We start from the raw sequence: 20,903 nt of genomic DNA, 5'->3' as shown, positions 1-20,903 counted from the left end.
TGTCCTTTATTACCGCTGCTCCAAACCTTAGTGTACGCTTGGCACCAGAAGGGTACCAAAAAAGTAGGTCGGGACGAATGAGTTATTTTGGTACCATTCCCAACTTTTGAGAGGTTAAAGCCCCGTTTCCACCAAGAAGTCTGGTTTGGTTCAGTACAGTTTGGTACAGTTTGGTACGGTAAACCCTGAACTTATTTGGTAAGCGGAGTGTAAGTCAGATGGAGATAGCCGTGCCAGCTATGTAATAGTGGGACATCATAGCACAGTGTAGCCAGCTATTAATTAAGTTAAAAACGTTCAAGAAGAACAACAAGAACAGAAGGGGACCAAAAAAGTAGGACGGTACGGATCTCTTATTTTGGTACCATTGCCCAACTTTTGACGGTGGAACCGAACTGAACCAGACCACTTAGTGGAAACAGGGCTCTAGAGACTGTGTTGTTAAATGTGCTCGGTAAGAAGCTGTGCATTAAGTGGTATAATGTGCACTGGGCAGGTTGTTACACCCAAGAAGGACTCATTCAATAAAACCCCTCAGGACCCTGAGTTCCACCTGAGACTGATATGACATGAAGTACTCTAGCAGCCTTTACTTTATCAGACACTTGCCCATATCTAAATTAATAGTCAAGTGTTTTGTTTATCAAGACCTGATGCAGAGAGAGAGAGTTTTTCCATGATTAGCAAGTGAGGTTGATGAAACAAGAACACCCGGCTAGACAGGGAGGGGGGTAAGGCGGGCTGCTGTAGAACCAGGTGGTCTTTATGAACACTATTAGAGAACGGACCTGGCACATGTTTGAATCAACTCAAAAACCAAAGGCCTGCTGTTTCTCCATCAATGATCCCCTCTGTCCATCACACCTCGATGAGGAGGAGCGGCCATTGTCAGTCACAACCATTACAGGAAATCCATAAGTAATGCTCTTCTTATTACGCATGCTCATTGTAAAAGTTCAGTAACAGGAGCGGGAGCAGCGTGGGTGGCAGACGTTATTCCTTACGTCTTCATCTTCTGATGCAAACAATATGTCAGGGTTGTAATATGCAAGCGCACAAGTCGCTCTGTATTTTCAAAAAAAATCCAGCCTCACTAATATGCTTCTGCAAAGAAATCAACACATTCGCTGAGTAGCTGCAGGGGATCCACGGGCTGTGACTGCAGCGATGCGACGCTTAAAAAAAAAACCAACAGCATTGACGAGGGCACAGGAGCTTAAAAAATGGTAATCTTCATTATAGATGTATAGATATCCTGAGTTATAGAGTGCACACGGTGAGCCCCCGGAGCCATTCTGGGGCTGTGATGAAACAATGACCCAGGAGCCGACCAAATTTAGAGACAAGCCGAGTCTCCCAGGAAGCATCTCCATTTGGACTGGAATGGCAAGTGTGACCCTCATCTCTCTGCTCCTCACCTCCTACTAATTGAATCAGGCTGCTGCCCAGGATAATTCCGTTCCTGTGTGTGCGAGTGTGTTTGTGTGTGTGTGTGTGTGTGTGTGTGTGTGAGTGTGGGTGGGCAGGGAGTCTGTTAAACCTGGTTTAAAAATCGTTAAAATGTGTCTTTTCGGAGCTGACCCTCGCTTCAGATAACCATCCAATATATTTCACACGTGAAGGGATTGGGGGAATGCATTGTGCGCACACACACACACACACACACGCACACACATAACCACCGGGCCTTATGCTGCAATAAAACTCAGAGGGCGAATATATAACTGTGCTAAAAAGTCGCGCGACTCTTCCAGAAAAGTCTCCATTAAATTCCCTCATGGACATTCCCTGGGAAATGATGCATTATAAATGTGTCTACTCCCCACCCTGCAACCCACTTCTGACACTCGGCTTTTTAACTCTATTCAGATGCATGGATTTAATTAAGAAACAGCGGAATAAACATTAAAAATGTATGATTGGAAATTGCCCCAAGTTCTAGATCCTCCTCCCCCCCCCCCCTTCTTTCTTCTCCTTTTTATTTCCGCCTTCTGAAAACAACGTGAAAGCATTGTTCAGAGCCTTCCCAGTCATTAATTAAGAGGTTTTTTTTTTTCCTACAGAAACACCACAGATTGTTCTGGTGAAGACGCGGCATCACGACGGCGGCGGCAACACGGACACAAAGAGGGGACGCTGAAGGGCAAAGACTCTTTGTTAGGGTTCCCTGTCTCGTTCCGCGCGCCGGGGCCCTTGGAGCGGCGCTCTCATCAGTGTGCGAGATTCAAACAGGGCTGTGAGGAGCCTTATAATTGTACCTTATAATTAGTCAGTAGTCTGCTTTAAGAATGCTGAGGTAAACAAGGTTTAATTAGGAAGGATAGAGCAATCTGGGACAGATGTTGTGCGGGAGGGATCACGCTGCGTGACTGCTCCTGGTTTTGTGTCGCAGTAACACCAAAGAGGGGAAATGATCTTGCTGTTTTAAAGCGACAGGAATAGCTAATTGTTTCAGAAACTCTCACTTCTTACATGCGCTCAGTCGCAAGCTTGTTGTGTTGTTAAGTAGCTTACGTCGACTGTGTTCAAAACAGAACGCAAACGCATTAAAAAAACCTGCGCCAGAGTGTGACACTTTTCCTTGTTTTCGCTTGCAGGAGGTGCACGTTTTGCTGTGAAAAGAGCTCGAGCCCCGCAGCCCTGCAGGCTTGGGTTTTCCTGACAGTTCTCCTTCTGGTGGGCCGAGAGGAAATCAGGGACAGGTATTCCGAGAATGTCTGCTCGACTTCCCTGCTAAGTGGTAGCTCTACTACTTAAAACCTGCTGATGGGATCACACGGCCCCACCTATGGCTTAAATCGCCGCCACCCCCCCCCCAAACCACATGAAACTCTCTTCTGACGGGCAGGGGCTGAACGAGGATCAACAGCCGACAATGTGGCAGTGAATGCAGCATTTTGGGAAAGTAACAAAAGCAAACACACCTAAGGCGGGTTTTATGGATTCTAAGCCTTAAATAACCACATCGGCTAAGCTGGAAAGAACAGAGAAGGGGGGGGGGGGGGGGGGGGAATGGATGGGAGTGAGAGAATGAGAAAGCGAAAGAGAGGAAGGAGGGTCTTGTTGGTGAGAGGATGGAGTGTTAAAACAGAGATGATGAGAAGCAGAAAGAGAGGAGCGCGAGCTTTGAGGGGCAGATGATGAGGATGACAAGCGAGGAGGGGAGGCGAGGGGAGGGGAGGGGAGGGGAGTGTGGAAGAGAAAAAAAAAATAAAAAATCACGCATTCTTGACAGAAGCAACATGGCAGGATCACACAGCTATTTTTCATTCACACTCCTCTGCATTCGCACATGATTCCAAAGGTACCCGAGCCCTGAGGAAGCCTTCCAGCAAAACACTGTTTGCCAATTTTTCAAACCTGTCACTCCCTTTTTGCGGCGCGAGCACAAAAAAAAAAAAACCTCCCGCTCGAGCCTGCCTGTGCGATTGTTGTTGTCATCGTGCCGACGCGATGTAAACACGTGAGGCAAGTGTCGTCCATTTTCTTCTCCCCCCCCCCCCATAATGCATCACACAGTGTGGGAAACTAACACACAACTGTGGGAGGGACTGGTGTTTTTTTTCTCATCCTTGCCGACACCTCGCAATATCCATGTGGCATATCTCGGCCTGTGTTGAAAAATCACATGAACGCCTGAAGATGCGACGGTGGCTCAGGCGACACACAACGAGATGGATGTTGAGATTGTGCACCGTCACCTTGTCAGTTCAAAAGTGGAGTTTGAGGGGGTTGCCAGCTGCATCATTTTTGTTCCCCCCCCCCCCCCCTTTCCTTTTCCTCTGACTCAGTCTTAACCTTTTCACACCTTTCTGGCTGTAAATAAAAGAAACCGGCAAGACCTCACACGTCGTGAAAACAGAGCAGGCCACTACAGGCAGGCGGGCAGGTGAAACAAGTCGGGAGCAAAGTGTCGACGTCTTTGAAAATAAAAGTCACACACATTGCGCTGACACCGCTTCCCTTCCTTTGCGCCAAAAAAAAAAAAAAAAAACACACACACCCTTCACTGCCCACAGTGTTCATTGTGAGCTTTGACACAGAGTCTAAAGAGACGCCGAGGCTTGCAATCAAACATGAGTCACGGTGTGTTCCTAAAGGCTGCCGGTCGGTGCGGTAGATGATTCTACCTGTGCTTCACGGCGTCAAATATGGAAGCCGAATATTTCCTGTTTGACTTGAATTTGCATTTGAACGATTTATATCCCTGAGAGTGACACTTAAACCCCACCTGTTCCCACTCACCTGAGAGAGTCGTGACAGTGCAAGGGTTACAAAAGGAAAACGAAAAAGAAAAGGGAGTGTTTATTGTTCGAGGTGTGTAAATGCACACAGCAAAACGTGTTAAAAACACCCGCAGGCGGACTCGGGGGGGGGGGGGGGGCAATCCTGCAATAGGTTACAATCAGACGCGTAGACGTAGTCGCACTTCATTGGGCTACATGTGTGCCAAGAGTGATTATAGTGAGGAGTCGCACTCCTAGTTTGATTTGCGCACACACACACACACACACAAACACACACATCTCGGAGTTCATTCCTGTCATTCAAGCTTTGAAGCTGACGAGTCGCCTGAATTCCTCAGACGACACGATTTTTCTTCCTTTACATTTCACTGCCTTCCAATCTACACACACGTATGCATCTGAATGCAAAAAGTGTGCATGGGAATACATACAGTATTTAACATTCCTCCTGTTTGATCCTTGACACTAGTTCCCTTTAATCTGTCTGAATGAATTCATTGCTATTCAGCCTTCGTTGCGCCTCAGATATGGGATGAAATATAGAGGACTTGTTTCATCCGTCTTTAAGATTCATGGCTATTTGATACTCTGGAATGTTTGAAAGCACTAGATTCCAGCGCGGTGCATCGCGTCAATAATAGACTTGACCTTGCGCGCCCGTTCCTTTGCTCGAAAGGGCTGAATGAGTGACTCAGATCTTATTAAATGCTTTTTGTTTAGCCACATCAAGCTCATTCTTCTCCCCTTGTTCGAGAAATGCGCCGCGAGTATTTCATTTCAAATCTCAACGGGCTGGTTTTCACAATGGCGAGCGCGAGGGGAAAAAGTCGGCGGAAAAACCCTAGCCTTGAGTTAAAGAGCAAAGTGTTCGGCAGCCACTGATGTTCCCTCTCCGTCTAATTTGATCTCGTGAATCAAGACCTCAAAAGTGGGATGGGCTGTAAATTAGGGGTCCCTGAGGAGCCGTGACACAGGGAAGAGATGAGCCCATTGTGCCGAAGCAACTGCTGCCAATTTAGTGTTCAGGGACCTTCATCTTTGAAATACTCCCTGCTTGCCCAGGTGGCTTTATCAAAAGAGTTTAGTGGAACATGGCGTTCCCACGCCTCATCCAACTTCAGGCCAATGCTGCTAGAATGCTGACTTCTTCTCTGAGGGGGCACATCCCCCCCCCCCCCCCCCCCCCGAGCTCAACTTTTGGCAGTGATGCGTCTGAATTACCGGGTACAAGCAAGATGAGAGAGCAGAGAGAACCTTTTAAAAAAACTCCAGGCATATGGCCATGGGAAGTTGCAGTAGGTGGTGGTGGTGGTGGGGGGCACTGCGGAGGTATATTGCCATAGTAACAATGGATAGCCCACCAAGGATTCCTGAGCAAACACAGGCATACGGTTTGAACAGCGACGGAGGACCCTCGCCAGAGCGCCGGCTTGTTCAAACAGATTCACGCTGGCACAGATAGCGCCGGCATTTTAAACATAAATTACAAGGCCCTTCGATTGTCATGTCATGTCCCCAATTCACTGCGAGAAGAGGGCTGCCTCTGCAAAGAAAAGCTTATTCAAAGACATTCAAGGGAGCAGGCACACACCCTGACATAAATCGTTCAAATGCGCCTTGGAAAGGGGGGGCGGAAAGGGAAAGCAAGAATAGTTTTGTATGTTAAGCACTTTTGCGTTGACATCAAACGATTGCCCCGCGACGGTCTTCACAGGGGACGGTAATCTGCGCTCCTCAAACATTTGCCCGCAGCGCCAGCAGAATCTTGATGGCGATTAAACAGAAAGTAAGAGTCTTTTCCCGGGCTAAGTCTGGCTGGGGATCTCCACGACCCCCTCTCGTAAATGTCACCCATGTAGGCACTTAGCTTTCTTGTCAAAGTCGCTATGAGCTCCCCTCATGTCACCAGTTCATATAAGTGCGCCTTGCCGTGTGATCGGCTTCCTTTTGTGCACTTATGTTCCCAGCAGTTTGCCTTCTCCTGCAGAAGTCTGTTATTAATATATCATCATGGAACGGATTAAATGTGATGTGTCTGACGTTGAGTGAAACTTATTAAGCCGAGGCTGGGTTTGAAATAAAGTTGAAGTAAAAAGATGAAAAAAAAACCTGCTCGTGTTTAAGCGCCTTTGTTTACCGTTATTCTAATCATTTTACCGCCTCCAGGAATGTCAAATTGATTGATACCCTTTGCCTTCCCCCAATCCCAGACCTCATCAACCTAGAAAAAGAGCAACAACATTCCCCATTTTCCTCGCCTCTGTGGGCTAGCTCCCCCTCAAGGCACTTCTCGCCACTGAATTCACTCTGTAACTTACAATTGGCTGTTGTGTCCCAAGTGTTGCATTGGACCAGCTTGGAGTAAATGAACCATGTCAAAGACCAGTCTTTCAGTCTTGATTACATCCCTCGTGTTCCTCTCCCCCTCAATAACGCCACCAGACTCAGCAAAAAAGGCCCCAGCTCAGAACCTGCTATTATTCAGGCACCTGAGTTGACCCCTCTCGTTCACAAGCACAAAATGGCTATTCTTTGCCAGTGGCCAGTTTGATGGAATATTTGTTGTAGCTACCCGGAACATTGTTGCTCGGAAGAGAGAGCGAGGAGGACTCTATCTCCTGAGAAACTGCAGAGAAAAAAAAAGGAGTAAAAGGTGAAACCAAAGCTAGATAATAAACAGGCTATAGGGCAAGGTGCCGCAAATCAATACCTGAAACCATATTAAATGTCTGAAGCTCCTCAATCCACCGCAGAATTTGTCCGACATTTTGTTGGCAACAGGACTGGCCTATGGGACTATGCAGCATACGAGGATCAGACTGTGTACAGTTTATCCTGACAAAATTGTACAGAGCTCTGTTGCTATGGAACAAAACATTTGATGCTTTGAGTTTTTTTATCTACTGTTTTGTGTTTTTTTTTTGTCTCTGAAGGGGTCATTTCTGCCACTCGTATTTAATCAAGCAGGTATCTGCCTTGTTGGTACTCATGTTTGAAACTAATCACCATTTGAATGATTGATTAATATAGTCAACAGAAGTGAGATAATGTATACATGATAAAAAAATAAGAGTAGGATAAACAAAACAGCCTTTTCAGCCTTCAAAATCCTAAGCTATACTGCTGAAATCAAAGATCTAACTATGTAAGGAGCCCAGAAGTGGCCCCAATGGATTCAGACTAAATTGGTAGTGCAACAAAACCCGGGACGTTAGGATTGCTTATGAGGATAGGAAGCTAGTTCCAACATTAAATTCATACATTCATATGGCTCACATTTCTGCTCAATGCACTGGTGTTGGGCTTCACTTTAACTTTTAAGCCAGCATTTACCATTTTCACATAACATGGCTACCATCCAGTGTGTTTCATTCTGATTTAAAAGTTCCACATCAATGGCAGCCATTTAAAACTCTTCACAAAACCTCTTCAGTACATGATGAAAAAGTAAACGTTCAAAAAGTTGCCGCCTTAGGAGTCACGTTTGTCAACCTGTATCAGCACCAGCTGTCATTTCAAATTGTTGCAAATGGTGACTTATTAATGTTGTATTTGAATATTCCTGTAACACAAGAAGAAATATGGCAGCCATTTTTAAATGCTGCTTCTCACTACTGCCAGACAGTTTAATAAACCCGCTAAACGTTAGCGATTGGATTCGCCCAAATCAGTCTGGATAATAATCTTAAAAACACGAATTTGAATGTAAGTCTTGGTCTCCGGGCTAGCTAAGACAAGCTAATAGTTGCCATTTCTGCTTGATAAATGACTGAATTGTAAAAGCTACTTGCGCCCTACCATTCATGATGGAATGGCTCAATGTCCTTTGCTACATTTTTAAATTGAGAAGAAGAAATAATACATAGAAAGTGAGTGAATAAGAGGTGCCAATTTGTCATCATCTACCTCATGGCTATCACAAACTATGTCAAGGATCCCACCGTATTCTTGTATTAATTGAATCCTCCATCTCTTTATGTAGCACGCCAAAAGAGAGAGCAGAATCAAGTTCAAGAAAAGTGCACTTTTGAAAAAGGGCATACTTTCACATTTCAGTTTATTTGATACCAGCTGCCTTAGCAAGGCTGCTCGTAACTCCAGCTGCCGCGTGACCTTCGTCCTCCAGCGGGCAGGCGGATTCTCTGGTGTGAGAGTTATCACACTTGCTAATAAATAGCCTGCTCCCTGCCAGGTATAGCCTCATCGATATGAAAGCTCCTCTTGCCTCAGCAAGTTCTTTTCCCATACTTGCAGGGGATGGGAAAATATTTGACCATGGGGCAGAGTAGGGTTAAAGTTAAATCCAAAAGAGTTGTATTGGGGCTCCTGGTGCCTTGCTTACAGGCACTTAAAAAAAAAGGCAAAAAAAAGAGTGTGGCATCATACACGTAGACTACTGGAGTTTGTTGTGGGGTTTTTTTTAACCGTTGAAGATAAAGTATTGCTCCAGCCTTCAGGCTCCATCTGCCGCCGTATGTGCAGTGTGTATGTAATAACCAGACACACATACAATTATAATGAACTGGGTAAACACAGCAACACACACTCATGAACACGCACACACAGGATATTGAAACCCTCTCAGGCATGTCGCCGCGCGTGTCCTCGGTGATGGAGAGGGTGAACTGCGGAGGCCCGCGTTTGCTCTCCTCACCAGCCCTCACAGGACACACACACACACACACACACACACACACACACATTCTTACTGTACACCCACACAGTTTATCACACCCTTACACATCCACACAGTGTGTGTACCCACTGAGTACACATGCACAAACTTTCACACCGGTCCCCCCAGGCTTTGATGGATGGTCGGTGAGTGCTCTACCTCCTGTTTCATACACATATAATCTCATTTGGGGGCCACATGGTGGGAGCCGCACCAAAACAGGGCTAATAGAAGCAGTCAAGCTGTCCTATCCCTTCCCCTTCCCCGAGTCAAGTCAGATCCATTAGATCTGCTGCTTAGCAAATATGTATGACTCTAAGCCTGTTAATGAAAAAGCCATATCCTTTGAACAAAAGAAACACGAAGGTTTCAGATGCATTATTTATCCAGGACGATTCTTAATGTGTCTTATGCAGTCGGGGGATCTCAGCGCGTCTTAATATTTCATACGTTTCTTAATACAAAAAGTAAGGTCAGCGCCAGAAGAGGATGGGGAGAGGGTTGAACAGGTGCATGTCCGTCAGAGTCTTAAAAAAAAAAAAATCAATGTGCACCTGAACCCCGGGTGAAGGTTGTACCTATTAGTTACGCTTCGATTACACTGCTGAACTTGTTAAATCCCCCCCCCCCCCCCCCCCTCCTGTCAACACCTGTGTAGGGGCACAAAGACACCACCTGCCTGAACGCCGTCCTTACAAAGTCCACCGTCTCACCCTCTGTTCCCCCCCCACCCCCCCCCCTCGGCAAGACATGTCAGTCACATCGTCTTTTTCTTCACCTGTCAGCCCCGGTTAATAAACAAGTTCACTTCACACTGCCGGGCCTTACAGCTGGCTTGCCGGAGCAAAAGGTTGCACTTAGGGCTAAATTATGGATCAACATGTCTGGTTTTCATGGCTCATGAAGGCCGTGTGTGTGTGACAACGCTACCGATGCTGGATGGGGTTTAAATCGCCGTCCGGGCTTAAGGGGCGAGCCACGGACCCTTGCTGGCAGTTCCCTTGACACCTTAGACCTGTGTGAGCGAGACTGACAGCAGGTGATTCATCATGACGTTCCCTCCACAGTGGCGGGGGAGCCAAAAACAGGGAGGTAAAACATGTGTAAACCTACAATTTAATCTCTGGTTTTATTAGCTTTATTGGCCTTAAAATTTCATATAATGGAAACCGCATACAAACTAAATGAAACTGAAGAACCTGAACAGACCCTATAAGTTATCCCATATGACTGTCTACCAATTAGTCTGGTTCTGCCTGAGCTTTCTGCCTGTTCATAGGGAGGTTTCTGATGACATTGTTGCCAACTGCTTGCCATTGGTGGATGATTGTTGGGTTAATTATATGACAAAAAATGCGACCTAGACTAAGTCTATGTGTGGTTACAGATGTTTTGTTGTGATTGCAGTAGATGGCTGTCCACCAATCAGGCTGGTTCTGCTCAATGGTTTCTGCCCGTTAAAAACAAGTTTTTCTTTGGCACTATTCCCGAGCGCTCGCTCCTTGATGGATCATTGTTGGGTCTCCTTAAAAAATATTACAAAAGTGTGGGACTATACGTCAATGAACCAATCTTTATTTGTATAGCGCCAATTTGACCTGGTAATCTTTGGGTGTCTCACGATTTTGATTCTTGGGGTCACGATTGTATTCAGAATCTATTTTCGATTCAAAACGATTCTCTACTCATGATTCAACGTCTATTTTTGAAATAGTCCATACTTCAGGATCTACTTCAGTAATCTGTGACACTGGCTGAATGTCTTGCTACTCCATTTGGCATTCTACTGAGATAAAGACCTTTGAAGTTTGACCTCTGAGTTTGAACGTCCTTTAAGAGGCAGAAACCTTGAGCGAAACCAGACTCATGTTGGACAAGTTGAGCAGCTCTAAGATTCACTGACATATATGTACATTCTATTGCTAACTCTTTGCGCTAAATACTGTACGTCCAATATAATCAATTGATTGGATCAGCTCAAAGATCCCTGGATCACCTGTTTCAATCTGCATCAAGAGGAAAGGTCAGTCAAAGGCCAACAACTTTTTTCCTGCACAGCAACCACAAAGAGAACACACACTTACAGTAATGACTGCCAGACATGGTTGGAACTTGATGAGCTGCAGTGTTTAGACTAAACAAAACACAATTGTTCAGCATGTTAGTCTCCCAAACAGGCAAGCCTCACTTCTGATTCTGTGTTTCTGATCCACAGAACTATTCCTGAAGGGGATTGCGCAGCACTTGAGCTAACTGATGTTCTCATTTAGTTCAGTTCCATGGAGCTCCTACAAGTCGATACAGGGGGACAGCTATGTGAGAAAACAACGAGGCTTTAGCGTGGCATATCACAGGGAACTTGGGAGCCTTGTAAAAGTCAATTTACTGTACAGACTCCCCTCTTTAACAATCGCCCGTGAAAAAAACAAAGTCTGCAATATGGGCGAGGGGGTGCCGTGATTGATAGTGCCACAGGAAAGGCAAATCTGCGAAAATGAATCGGCTTTATCCTGGTGAGCCCTATCTAATGCGATCGCTGCCGAGTATGAAATGAAATTCCATTCTCGACGACATCAAATTGAAAGACGAAACGGCGAGAACGAGGTGGCATCCCTGACACTGCCACTTACAATCAGCAGCGTGGAAAGCAATCAAGGTGGCATGCGGCTTAAATTTCTTCACTGTTTTGCCCCCCCCACCCCTTTCCTTTCATCTTTCTTAATATCTTGGCATCATATGCTGACAATCACAAGTATTTATTTGGTTGTATGTAGAAAAACAAAGGAGATCAAAAAGGAAAGGAAAAGAAAGATGTGCACCAACACATTTACGGTTTCCCCCTATACAGCAGGTATAGAAAAGCCCTTGCAGAGTCACACAGCAGAAACTGTAGCAACCAGCTATAGAAATCTCCCTCTGACCCCCCCCCCCCCCCCCCCCCCCGCCTCCCTCCATTTCTGCCGGCGTATCAGGTACGTCTAATCCTCAGATTAGTAATTGCCTTAGAGCGACTGCATTCAAATCACCAAACCAAATTATAGCAGAAAACGCTGCCCGCTGCAATTTCATGAGTATTACCGGGCACTCTTTACTCTCCCATTTTCCCTCTCGGAACATAAACAACAAAAGCGCCGAGGAGCAGCCATAGATTGAATTAAGCCGTAATAGATCCAAAACAATTTTGATAAAATTAGCCACAGTCGGCGGTACGCAGCACCCCACAAAGGACGAGGACGCTAATAATAATTTGGCAATAAACAAACCAGCTCATTGCACGTAATCTCATTTCTTCACTTTAATAGAAAATTTCCAGATTGCTTTTCCTTCACCTCTTTTTCGTCACCTTTGGCCCCTCATTTCAGAGGCAGACTTTTCATATTTTGTTCTTCTTATGTGATAATGAGCTGTTTTCTACCTCGTCTGCTTGGTCTGAAAATAGGCTGACCTGTATCAGCAATCAGAGAGGGGAGGGGAGGGGAAGGGAGGGAGGGAGGGAGGGAGGGATGACCAAACATGTTTAAGCTCCTGTGGAACCTCTTATCAAGTAATTACCTCATTGAGCTCAATGAGGGGACTGACTGCCACAACAGATTCACAGATAAAATCATGCCAGAGCCATCAGGGGAGTTTGGAACCCTGATGACTCCCGGAGGTAAAAAAAAAAAAAACACACACAGAAAAGGTTTGGACGATTGGTAGCGTGATTGCTTAATCCTTATGCGTTCATACAAAAGTGTTTAATCACCGCAGGTTTCATTAAGGTCAGATGTGGCTTCCTGCAGGTGTTTAAGGACGTTACATTTTGCTGCTCGGAAAACAAATGAGGCCAGAGGCAAAGTGCTGCATTTCCATATTGGTTTCCTGTTTTGCATGGAGCCTGAAGGGCAATCACATCCTATGCTTTGGCTACAAACACCATTCATGTGACCTCCATTTGCATGATATTGTTTGTCCTATGCAAGTGCGCCTGGGAGGGGTTTCTGCCCTATGCAAATCGGGAGCGTCTCTTGTGCTGGAGAGGCTGCAGCGATGAGGAGGCGCGGGAGGAACAGCTGGCCAGAGCGTGGGAGGTGAACCCTCTTGGCTGGGTTAAGGGCAATGTCCAGTTATGCTAGCTGCATCAGCCCTGAGGCAGGATGATAACCGGGTATAAATTCCTCAACTGTTTTTTTTTTTTTTTTTTCTCCCTTTGCCCTGAGGGGCTACACTAGCTGAGCGTTGCATTCAAGCTGCTGTGGCTCACCCCTGATTAAAAGTGATCCACCTGGGCAAGAGTGCCGCTTTGAAGTGCAATGATAAAACAAAAGCTGATGGCTTGTGCTAATTCGATGGCTAAGTGAATTCATTCTTCGCTACATTACGGTTGGACAGCGTTATTTTCTGGCACTGGCTGGAGCAGGAGCTGCTGCCAGAAGTAATAAAGTTAAGTGTTCTGTTAAGTGCACACCACTACTCATCAGCTTCCAGATGTAAGGATTGGACACAGGTTATTTTAGGAGTACAGCCACACATATGGCGGGAACATGAATAACTTAATCAATGGGGTTAAAGGGAGAGATGTATTTTCCCCCTCCTAGCTTCTCCCTCCCAGTTTAGCTCAGCTTAATGACTGTTTAAATGTCCGATGGACTAAAAAGAAAGCCTCCCTCACTGATACACTCCTCCCAGTTGCCTGGTTACCTGCCCGTGCAGGTTGCCTTTGCACTTATTGTAAGATTAGCTTGGCGAGGAAAGAAAGAGACGGAACCTGATACCTCCGAGATTACAGACAAACGGTCAGCACTAGTCCCTCCCTCTCTCTCTCTCTTTCTCTCTCTCTTTCTCTCTTCCCTCGTCCCCTGTGAAACAGTGGAGGCCTTTCTCCGAGCCGCAAACAGGGCCGTCTTTCTTGTGCCCGTCTCTATCTCTTCCCACTGAATGACAAAAAAAAGGAGAGAGAGAGAGAGAGAGAGAGAGAGAGAGAGAGAGAGAGAGAGAGGGAGTGGTGAAAGACGAGGGTTTCTGTGGGAGGGCGTGTGTGTGCATGTTGTTGTGTGTGTCGCTTGTCATCACTTGTGATAAATCATAACCATTTACAGCTTTAACAGGTTCTACTGAGTCGCAGCCAAACGTGATAATAGCTGAAACGAAAAAAACAATTAAAGCTCTCAGATAAAAGAAAAATAGCACCTCTCTGTCTCAGACAAATCTTACAACAAAGTTAATTCTGTCCATTATTTTTCAACCTCTACTCTAAAAACGTGCGCACATCGTTCCGAGGCGCATAAGTATCCCTGAGTGTTTTATTATGTCTTTAGCTCCAGTGGCTCTTGGTGCCAAAAAAAGGAATATTTTTAGATGCAGCGTTCCTAAAAATCAAGAGCGTGACCGCTTCGCTACTTAATCTAATATAGAGGTGCATGTTTAACGCCGTAATTTGAGCACATGAACGCACACCTTCTCCTCAATTAGCTCTCTTGTGCTGCCATTAAAATACACTCTGTATCTACCGCAACTGAATTTATCAAGAGTGAGTGGTTTACCGAGCCCATGGGATACAAAAGGCATTTTGATTACCTGCTAGCTTTTGTTTATTTAATTCAAAACAGGCTAAACTGCACAATAAACATTGGGTGATATTACCCAGTGGACCACTCAACACTTTCTTTACTATTCTAATAGAGGTTAAGTGCCCAAAGAATCACAAGGAAATGCTCTTTGTGCGCTATAGTTTTGTCGGCGTGTTCTAACAAAAGCACAGTTCATAAAAGTTACCGCAGCATTAATGCAGAGAGTAAATAAATAATTATATAAGTGGAGCGTAGTGACACACAATACATGCTGCTGCCGCAGCAGCAAATAGAGTGCCCTTTTAATTATGCAGGAGACATCCGAAAGCAACAGCACTCCTCACACTCTGGGAAGCAGCTCAGTGAATACACCATATTAGAAGCTGTTAGAGACAGAGCCAGGAGAAGAGAGGGGATAGAAGTAAAAATGGGAGGGGGGGGGGGGGGGTGAAATGATTTGAGAGGAGAAGTAGCAAAAGAGGGAGAGGGACATAGAGAGATGAGAGTGGAGATTTAAAAAGAAACCACTGGAAGAAAAAGAAAAAAGGTAAGGAGAGAGAGCGAGAGAGCAGCACTGTAAGGAGTATGATGTTGTGGAGGGCCGGAAAATGAAGAGAGAGAAAAGAAAAAAGAGGCAGAAGGGGTGGGTGTAAGGCAAAGCAAGGATAAAGTACACAGCACAGGGGCAGAGAAGAGTTTGGGGGTAGAAAGGTTTACGCTGGGCATAGAATAGAAAATAAGGTGAAGGAAAGAGGACAACAAAAATGAAAAAAGAAGCTCTGTTCTGAGAGAAAACAGCCCCCCCCCCCCCCCTCCCCCCAAGAATTCTTAAGGAGTAAAGCTGACACCAGGTAAAAAAGAAAGATCAATAATTCATTAGACTACCATAGAAAACACATAAAACAATAGTGTTCTTTCTCCTGGAAACGCAAATCAGCCAAATTCATTATGCATTTACTTTGTTTCTTGCAACGACAAAAAAAAAGCAAAAAAAAAAAAACACAAAACCCAAAGTGATGAAAGCACACACATTTCCTGGAATTTGAATATCACATCACGCCACCTACACTGTTTCCAGCACTGAAGAAGCTAAAAGAGGTAAGGTAAGAATAGCTAGGGGGACGGATGAGACGATAAGCAAGGTAAGAAGGTGGCAGAAAAATAATATATGAGGAAGGGTTAAAAGAGGGAGGCGGTGTCAAAAATGTCCAATTCCACTGCTGGGTCAGTGAATTGATGCAGACGCTGAAGTGCAAAAGAATGTTAATATGACCCTCCTGGCCAGATGTTCCTACTAAAACCCAGACGGTAGGACTGACTCACAAACTTAACAAAGCCATATTTGTGCGGCACTCACTCCACATCTACCTTTCTCTCTTTTGTTTTGTTTTTTCCCCCTATGCTTTCACAAGAAGACAAGGCGGCCTTGTCACAGGAAAAAAAAAAAAGGGCAGGGCAGGGTTTTTGACATGGCTAAAGGGCGGGGAGTGTAGCCGGCCCCTGCTTCACTCCCCTCGGGGATCGAATATCTGCAAACCAAACCCGCATGTCAGCTGTCTACAGCACTTCGACACATATTTGCCAAGGTTAGTAGTTTTGACACCCACGATGGAAAAGGCAGTCTCAACACACGGTGTGATAAAAGCGAAAAAAAAAAAAAAAAGTTTTCCGTGTTTGGTCGAGTGGTAACAGTTACTCCCCCCCCCCACCCCCCCTAAGCTGAGCTGAACCTTTCTCTTTCCTTTCAATATTACATGTGAATGGCACTCCAAACCAAAACAGATCAATACCGCTAACTTGACACACATTAGCACCATAAAGGCAACAAGACTACTGAGACTAGCCCTGTCAGAAAGCATTATGGTGGAGAGAACACTAAGAGGAAGAAACAGAAGACATTTAAGAGTGGTGGAAAGAGGGGGTAGAAAACAACATGGAGATGTGTCTTCTTACCTGTTTGTTGTACTTGTTGATCGTTTGACTGCTGTATTCAGAGCAGTGGTCAGATCCAAGGGAAATGTTATCTCCGGTGCCAACAAAGGTATTGGCAGGGGGCAGGTCCTGAACGGCCTGGTGCTTTTTGCCAGCTGTCGGCGACTGCGGGTGAAGCTGCACAGTAGGAAGTGGTGAACTGGACTTGTAGTGCCGGGCCAGGTCCGGGCTCCCCGGCCCTCCGTTGACCGAGCGGTATCGACCCATGCCGGGACTGTCCGACAGCTTCTCGTTGACGCTGTCGTACCGCTGCCCGTTTGGTTTGGAGGCCTCCACGGTGACAATACTGCTGTAGAGGGGCTGTTTAGACTTCTGTTTCTTCTTGTCTTTCTTGGGCTTTTTGGACTTGTCGTGCTGCTGGGGCGTGAAGAAGTCCTCGTGGTCCTTCTTCCCGGCCTCGTAGCCATTCTTATTCTTGGGGCGGCAGTAACGGGCCATGACGACAACAAGAATGATGAGGATCACTGTCATGATGCCGGAGACTACGCCGATGACGATGCTCAACCGCTGCTTGCTGAGGTCGTAGTTGGGGTCGCCAGCAATGTTTGTGTTCAGGGAAGTGCTCAGGCTCCGAGCCACCTGGGCCTCCACCACTGTGGAATTGGAAAGAGTCTCGTTGACGTACACATGAACTAATGCGGTGGTGCTCTGGGAAGGCTGGCCACTGTCATTCACCTGGATTACTAGTCTGTGGAGGCCATAGTGCTTTTGCTCCAGCTTCCCCACCACTGAGATGACCCCAGTGCCCCCATCTATCTCAAACAGCCTAAAAGGGTTTCCCCCAATGATGCTGTAGCTCAAGTCTGCATTGGGGCCGGTGTCGGTATCAGTGGCCAGGACAGTCCTGACTACAGTTCTGATGTTACTCGAGGGAGGAAGGAGGGTGTAAGAGTTGTTTGGTGGGAAAGTGACAGTTGGTGCGTTGTCGTTTTCGTCCATGACAAAGAGTGACACTGTGGCGGTGGCGGATTTCTGAGGGTCACCGCCGTCCACGGCCTTGACACAGAAGGTGTACGTAGTTCTCATCTCTCGGTCGAAAGACAGCGTGGAAAAAATAGTCCCAGTGTCGTTCTCGATTGAAAAGTCCTCCTCCTCCTCGATGAAAAGACTCATCTCAGCATTTTGGCCTTTATCTGCGTCGATGACTGTAACCATGCCAACTGGGCTGTTTGGCTCAAGGTTTTCTTTGACATAGAAGGTGAACACGTCCTGCATGAACTTCGGCGCGTTGTCATTCTTATCGGCCACAAGGACGACCACTGTTGCGGAGCCCTGAAGGGTGTTTATGCCCTTATCTTTGGCTATCACTTTGAATTCGTAGCGCTCAGTCTGCTCCCTATCCAGAATGGTGTTTACCCGGATGTCACCGCTGTCCGCGTCGATAGAGAAAAGCCCGTTTACCGACGAGTCCAGAGAATAGGCTATTTCAGCGTTCTTCCCACTATCTGCATCTATGGCTGCCACTGTCGTCACTCTCTCGCCAGGGGGATTGTTTTCTAGAAACGACACTTCCACCACATTCTGGCTGAAGATGGGAGGGTTGTCATTAGTGTCGCCCACCTTGACGATGAGAGAGTTGTTACTTGCCAGACTCGGGCTCCCGGAGTCCACAGCCACGATGACCACGTTGTACTCCTGTGTGGCCTCATAATCCAGCGGCGCAGACGTGTGGAGGAAATACTTCTTTTTGTTCTGCTCCCCCTCCATTTCGCTGGCCGGTTTGAGCTGAAAGGGAACGTCCCCCACCACGGTGCAGGTGACGATACCGTTCTCCCCCTGGTCCCTGTCCGACACCTGAACCAAGGCAATGGGCGTGTCCACCACCACATCCTCGGCCACGTTTGCGATCCCGTCTTTCAGGAATATGCGTCCAATTTTCCTGATCTCTATAGCAGGAACGTTGTCATTCTCGTCCTTGATGTTCAACACCACAGTGGCCTTGTCCATTTTCGGTGGCTGGCCTCGGTCACGGGCCATTACTGTGAACCTCAGTTGGCTCACTTCTTCACGGTCAATGCGGTGCAAGACACTCAGCCACCCTGTGCTCTCATCCAACCTCAGGAGCCGCCTTACTGACTCTGTGGCTGCCCCGAACACATACTCTATTTGACCATTAACCCCCACGTCTGCATCAGCCGCTTTCAGCTGAAGTATGGGGGCACCGGGGGAGCTGTTTTCCGGTAGGTCAGCCTCATACACGCTTTTCTCAAACCGAGGGCTGTTGTCGTTCACATCAGTGATCATTACCCTAAGAATGGCCTGGGAAGAGCGAGGGGGATCACCTCCATCCCTCACGCGCAGCGTAAGCTCATACGAGTCTCTCTGTTCCCTATCGAGGGCCCCTTTAATGATGAGTTGAGGCTGCTTCTCTCCATCAGTCGTGTCAGCAACTTGCAGCTCAAAGACACTGCTCCTGCTCGCGCCTTCCTCAAACCTCCTCTTCCCGGAGAACGAATCCCCAGAAGAGCCCAGGCGCCTTGAGTTTTCCCCATTGTCCTGGATAAGCTCATATCTCTCTATTCCATTTCTTCCAAAATCTCTGTCTGTGGCTGTGGGAAGCAGATAAAGGGTTCCAATGGGTCTGTTTTCCTCCACAGACAGTGTCAGGACCGGGGAGGGAAAAGACGGAGTGTTGTCATTTATGTCTAATATGATGACTTTTCCCTCAAAGAGGTCAACCCAGCTCTGAGCCGGTCCAATGACAGACACTTCGAAATCTATGAAACACTCGTTTTCATCGAATATCATTTGGCACTGCTGTAGTTTTTCGCGGTCTATGCGCCTCTCATTGGTGGTGAGCTCACCTGTGATGTTGTCTATTTTGAAAAAATCAGAGCCTGATTCAAGCGTGAATGTCACGTCGCCGGAACCGGAAAGGATGCCCAAGTCGCCGGCTACGTTCCCCACTCTGACATCGGCGGGTCCCTCCTCAGCCAAACGGTACCGGAGCACCTGCTTTGCAGCGGGCTGATGCACAAACTGCAAGATGAGCATGCAATAGTACAAATAGTCCACTGCACCAGTAGTCCTCATTGTTCTCCCTGTAAAAATGTCCACTTACAATAAAAAAAGAAAAATGTATAAAAAAAAACAAAAATTAATCACTACAGCAGAGTCCGAATCTGATGAAGAAATATCGTTTTCATTCAGAGCTAAGCCCTCTGGAGCGGGATGCGTGAGACTTCATCCTCCGGACGACTTCCTACATCGCTCCTGCTGCAGTGTGAAGCAGCAAGTGAAGGGGGCTTTACGTCTCTTCTCTTGCTTCTCTTAACACCGACACTGGATGTTACTTGCTTTTTCCTTGCTTTAGCAATGCAAAAAAGAGCCGCGGTGATATCATGAAGCACACCAGAGAGTCTCCCTGCACTCCGGGCGGTGCCACAAATATTTGAATTTCATGCGCGTAAAAGCCAAAAATGTTACAGTCCGAGCATCATCAAATCACACCCGGGAAGTGAATTCAGTCCATATCCCGTGGTTTTTTACTCACAGTTTGCGGGTAGAATTTCCTCTCTTTTTTTTTTTGGCGAGGCTGCGATATTCCTCTTTCCGGTGATATGTCCACAGATGATTATTTAAATGCCCGCGCAGTTTTCCAAACTCATCACACGGTGAGCGCGGAGTCTGTCAACTCTCCGTTCGTGAGGATCTTAAAATGAGGTATATTACCTGTCCGGATTTGCCTACTCTTGCTCTCTTCCTTCCAAGTCAGCAAGCAGACAGAATAGTTCTTTCCTTTTTTTTTTTTTGCGAGACAACTCCACCGTATTCTAAAAAAAAAAAAAAAATCAAGTCTGTGCTTCAAAAAAAAAGAAGAAAAAAGCAATGGAGAAAAATGAAAAATGTAAATCCTTCGTTATAGTTTCAGGAAGCGCTGGTTGAATTCCTCAGTGTGTCCAGCACATTCGAGCCTGTTCCCTCACCTGCAGACGCGCCGCATGTGTTGGCAGCCCCTATCTGCAGCACTGTGAGAGGGATTCTCAAATGATATTGCAGTCTCCCTCTCTCTCCCTCTCTCTCTCTCTCCCCCCCTCTCTCTCTCTCTCCTTCCCTCGTTCTCCACCCCCTCCGGTTTGCTCTCCCCCCCCCCCCCTCGGCAGCGCACGTAAACAGGGTCGGACTTTGTCTTGAGCGTCGGGTTCAGACACCGTCAATATTTGACGGAAAGGAGGACAGTGGAGGAAGAAGCTTTATAATGTTGTCGTTTTTTAATCGGCGTTTTTCCTGAGATGGCATTTTACACTTTCTGAGCAAATGAACCCTTCTTCTTCTTTTTTCCATACTTATGCTCCTGTCTTTGGGCGACACGGCAAGATATGCGATTCAAAAAATATTTTCGCGTATTTACAGTTTTGTAGAGATTGTATGCTATATGACGTTATTGCATTATAATTGGATGGAGTGGGTGCAGGGGTGATGGCATTGCCGCAAGAAATC

At 46.5% G+C, this 20,903-nt stretch overlaps 1 protein-coding gene across 6 annotated transcripts in view; it reads right to left on the bottom strand.

Moving 5' to 3' along the window:
* pcdh7b (protocadherin 7b) overlaps positions 1-20,511 on the bottom strand; it is a 114,093-nt gene extending 93,582 nt beyond the window's left edge. For 2 of the 6 annotated variants that reach the window (XM_061031578.1, XM_061031579.1), the window contains exon 1: positions 16,425-20,509. In XM_061031578.1, coding sequence (XP_060887561.1) covers positions 16,425-19,496 — 3,072 coding nt within the window. In that variant the 5' untranslated portion in view covers positions 19,497-20,509. Of the gene's footprint in view, positions 1-16,424 lie in introns of all 6 variants that reach the window. The other 4 variants (XM_061031580.1, XM_061031577.1, XM_061031576.1 and 1 more) reach the window with 4 other exon arrangements.
* Between the last annotated feature and the right edge of the window lie 392 nt (positions 20,512-20,903).

This window comes from Labrus mixtus, chromosome 23 (assembly GCF_963584025.1).
Source record: "Labrus mixtus chromosome 23, fLabMix1.1, whole genome shotgun sequence".
NCBI classification, from domain to species: domain Eukaryota; kingdom Metazoa; phylum Chordata; class Actinopteri; order Labriformes; family Labridae; genus Labrus; species Labrus mixtus.
This window is presented reverse-complemented; position numbering and strand designations above follow the sequence as displayed.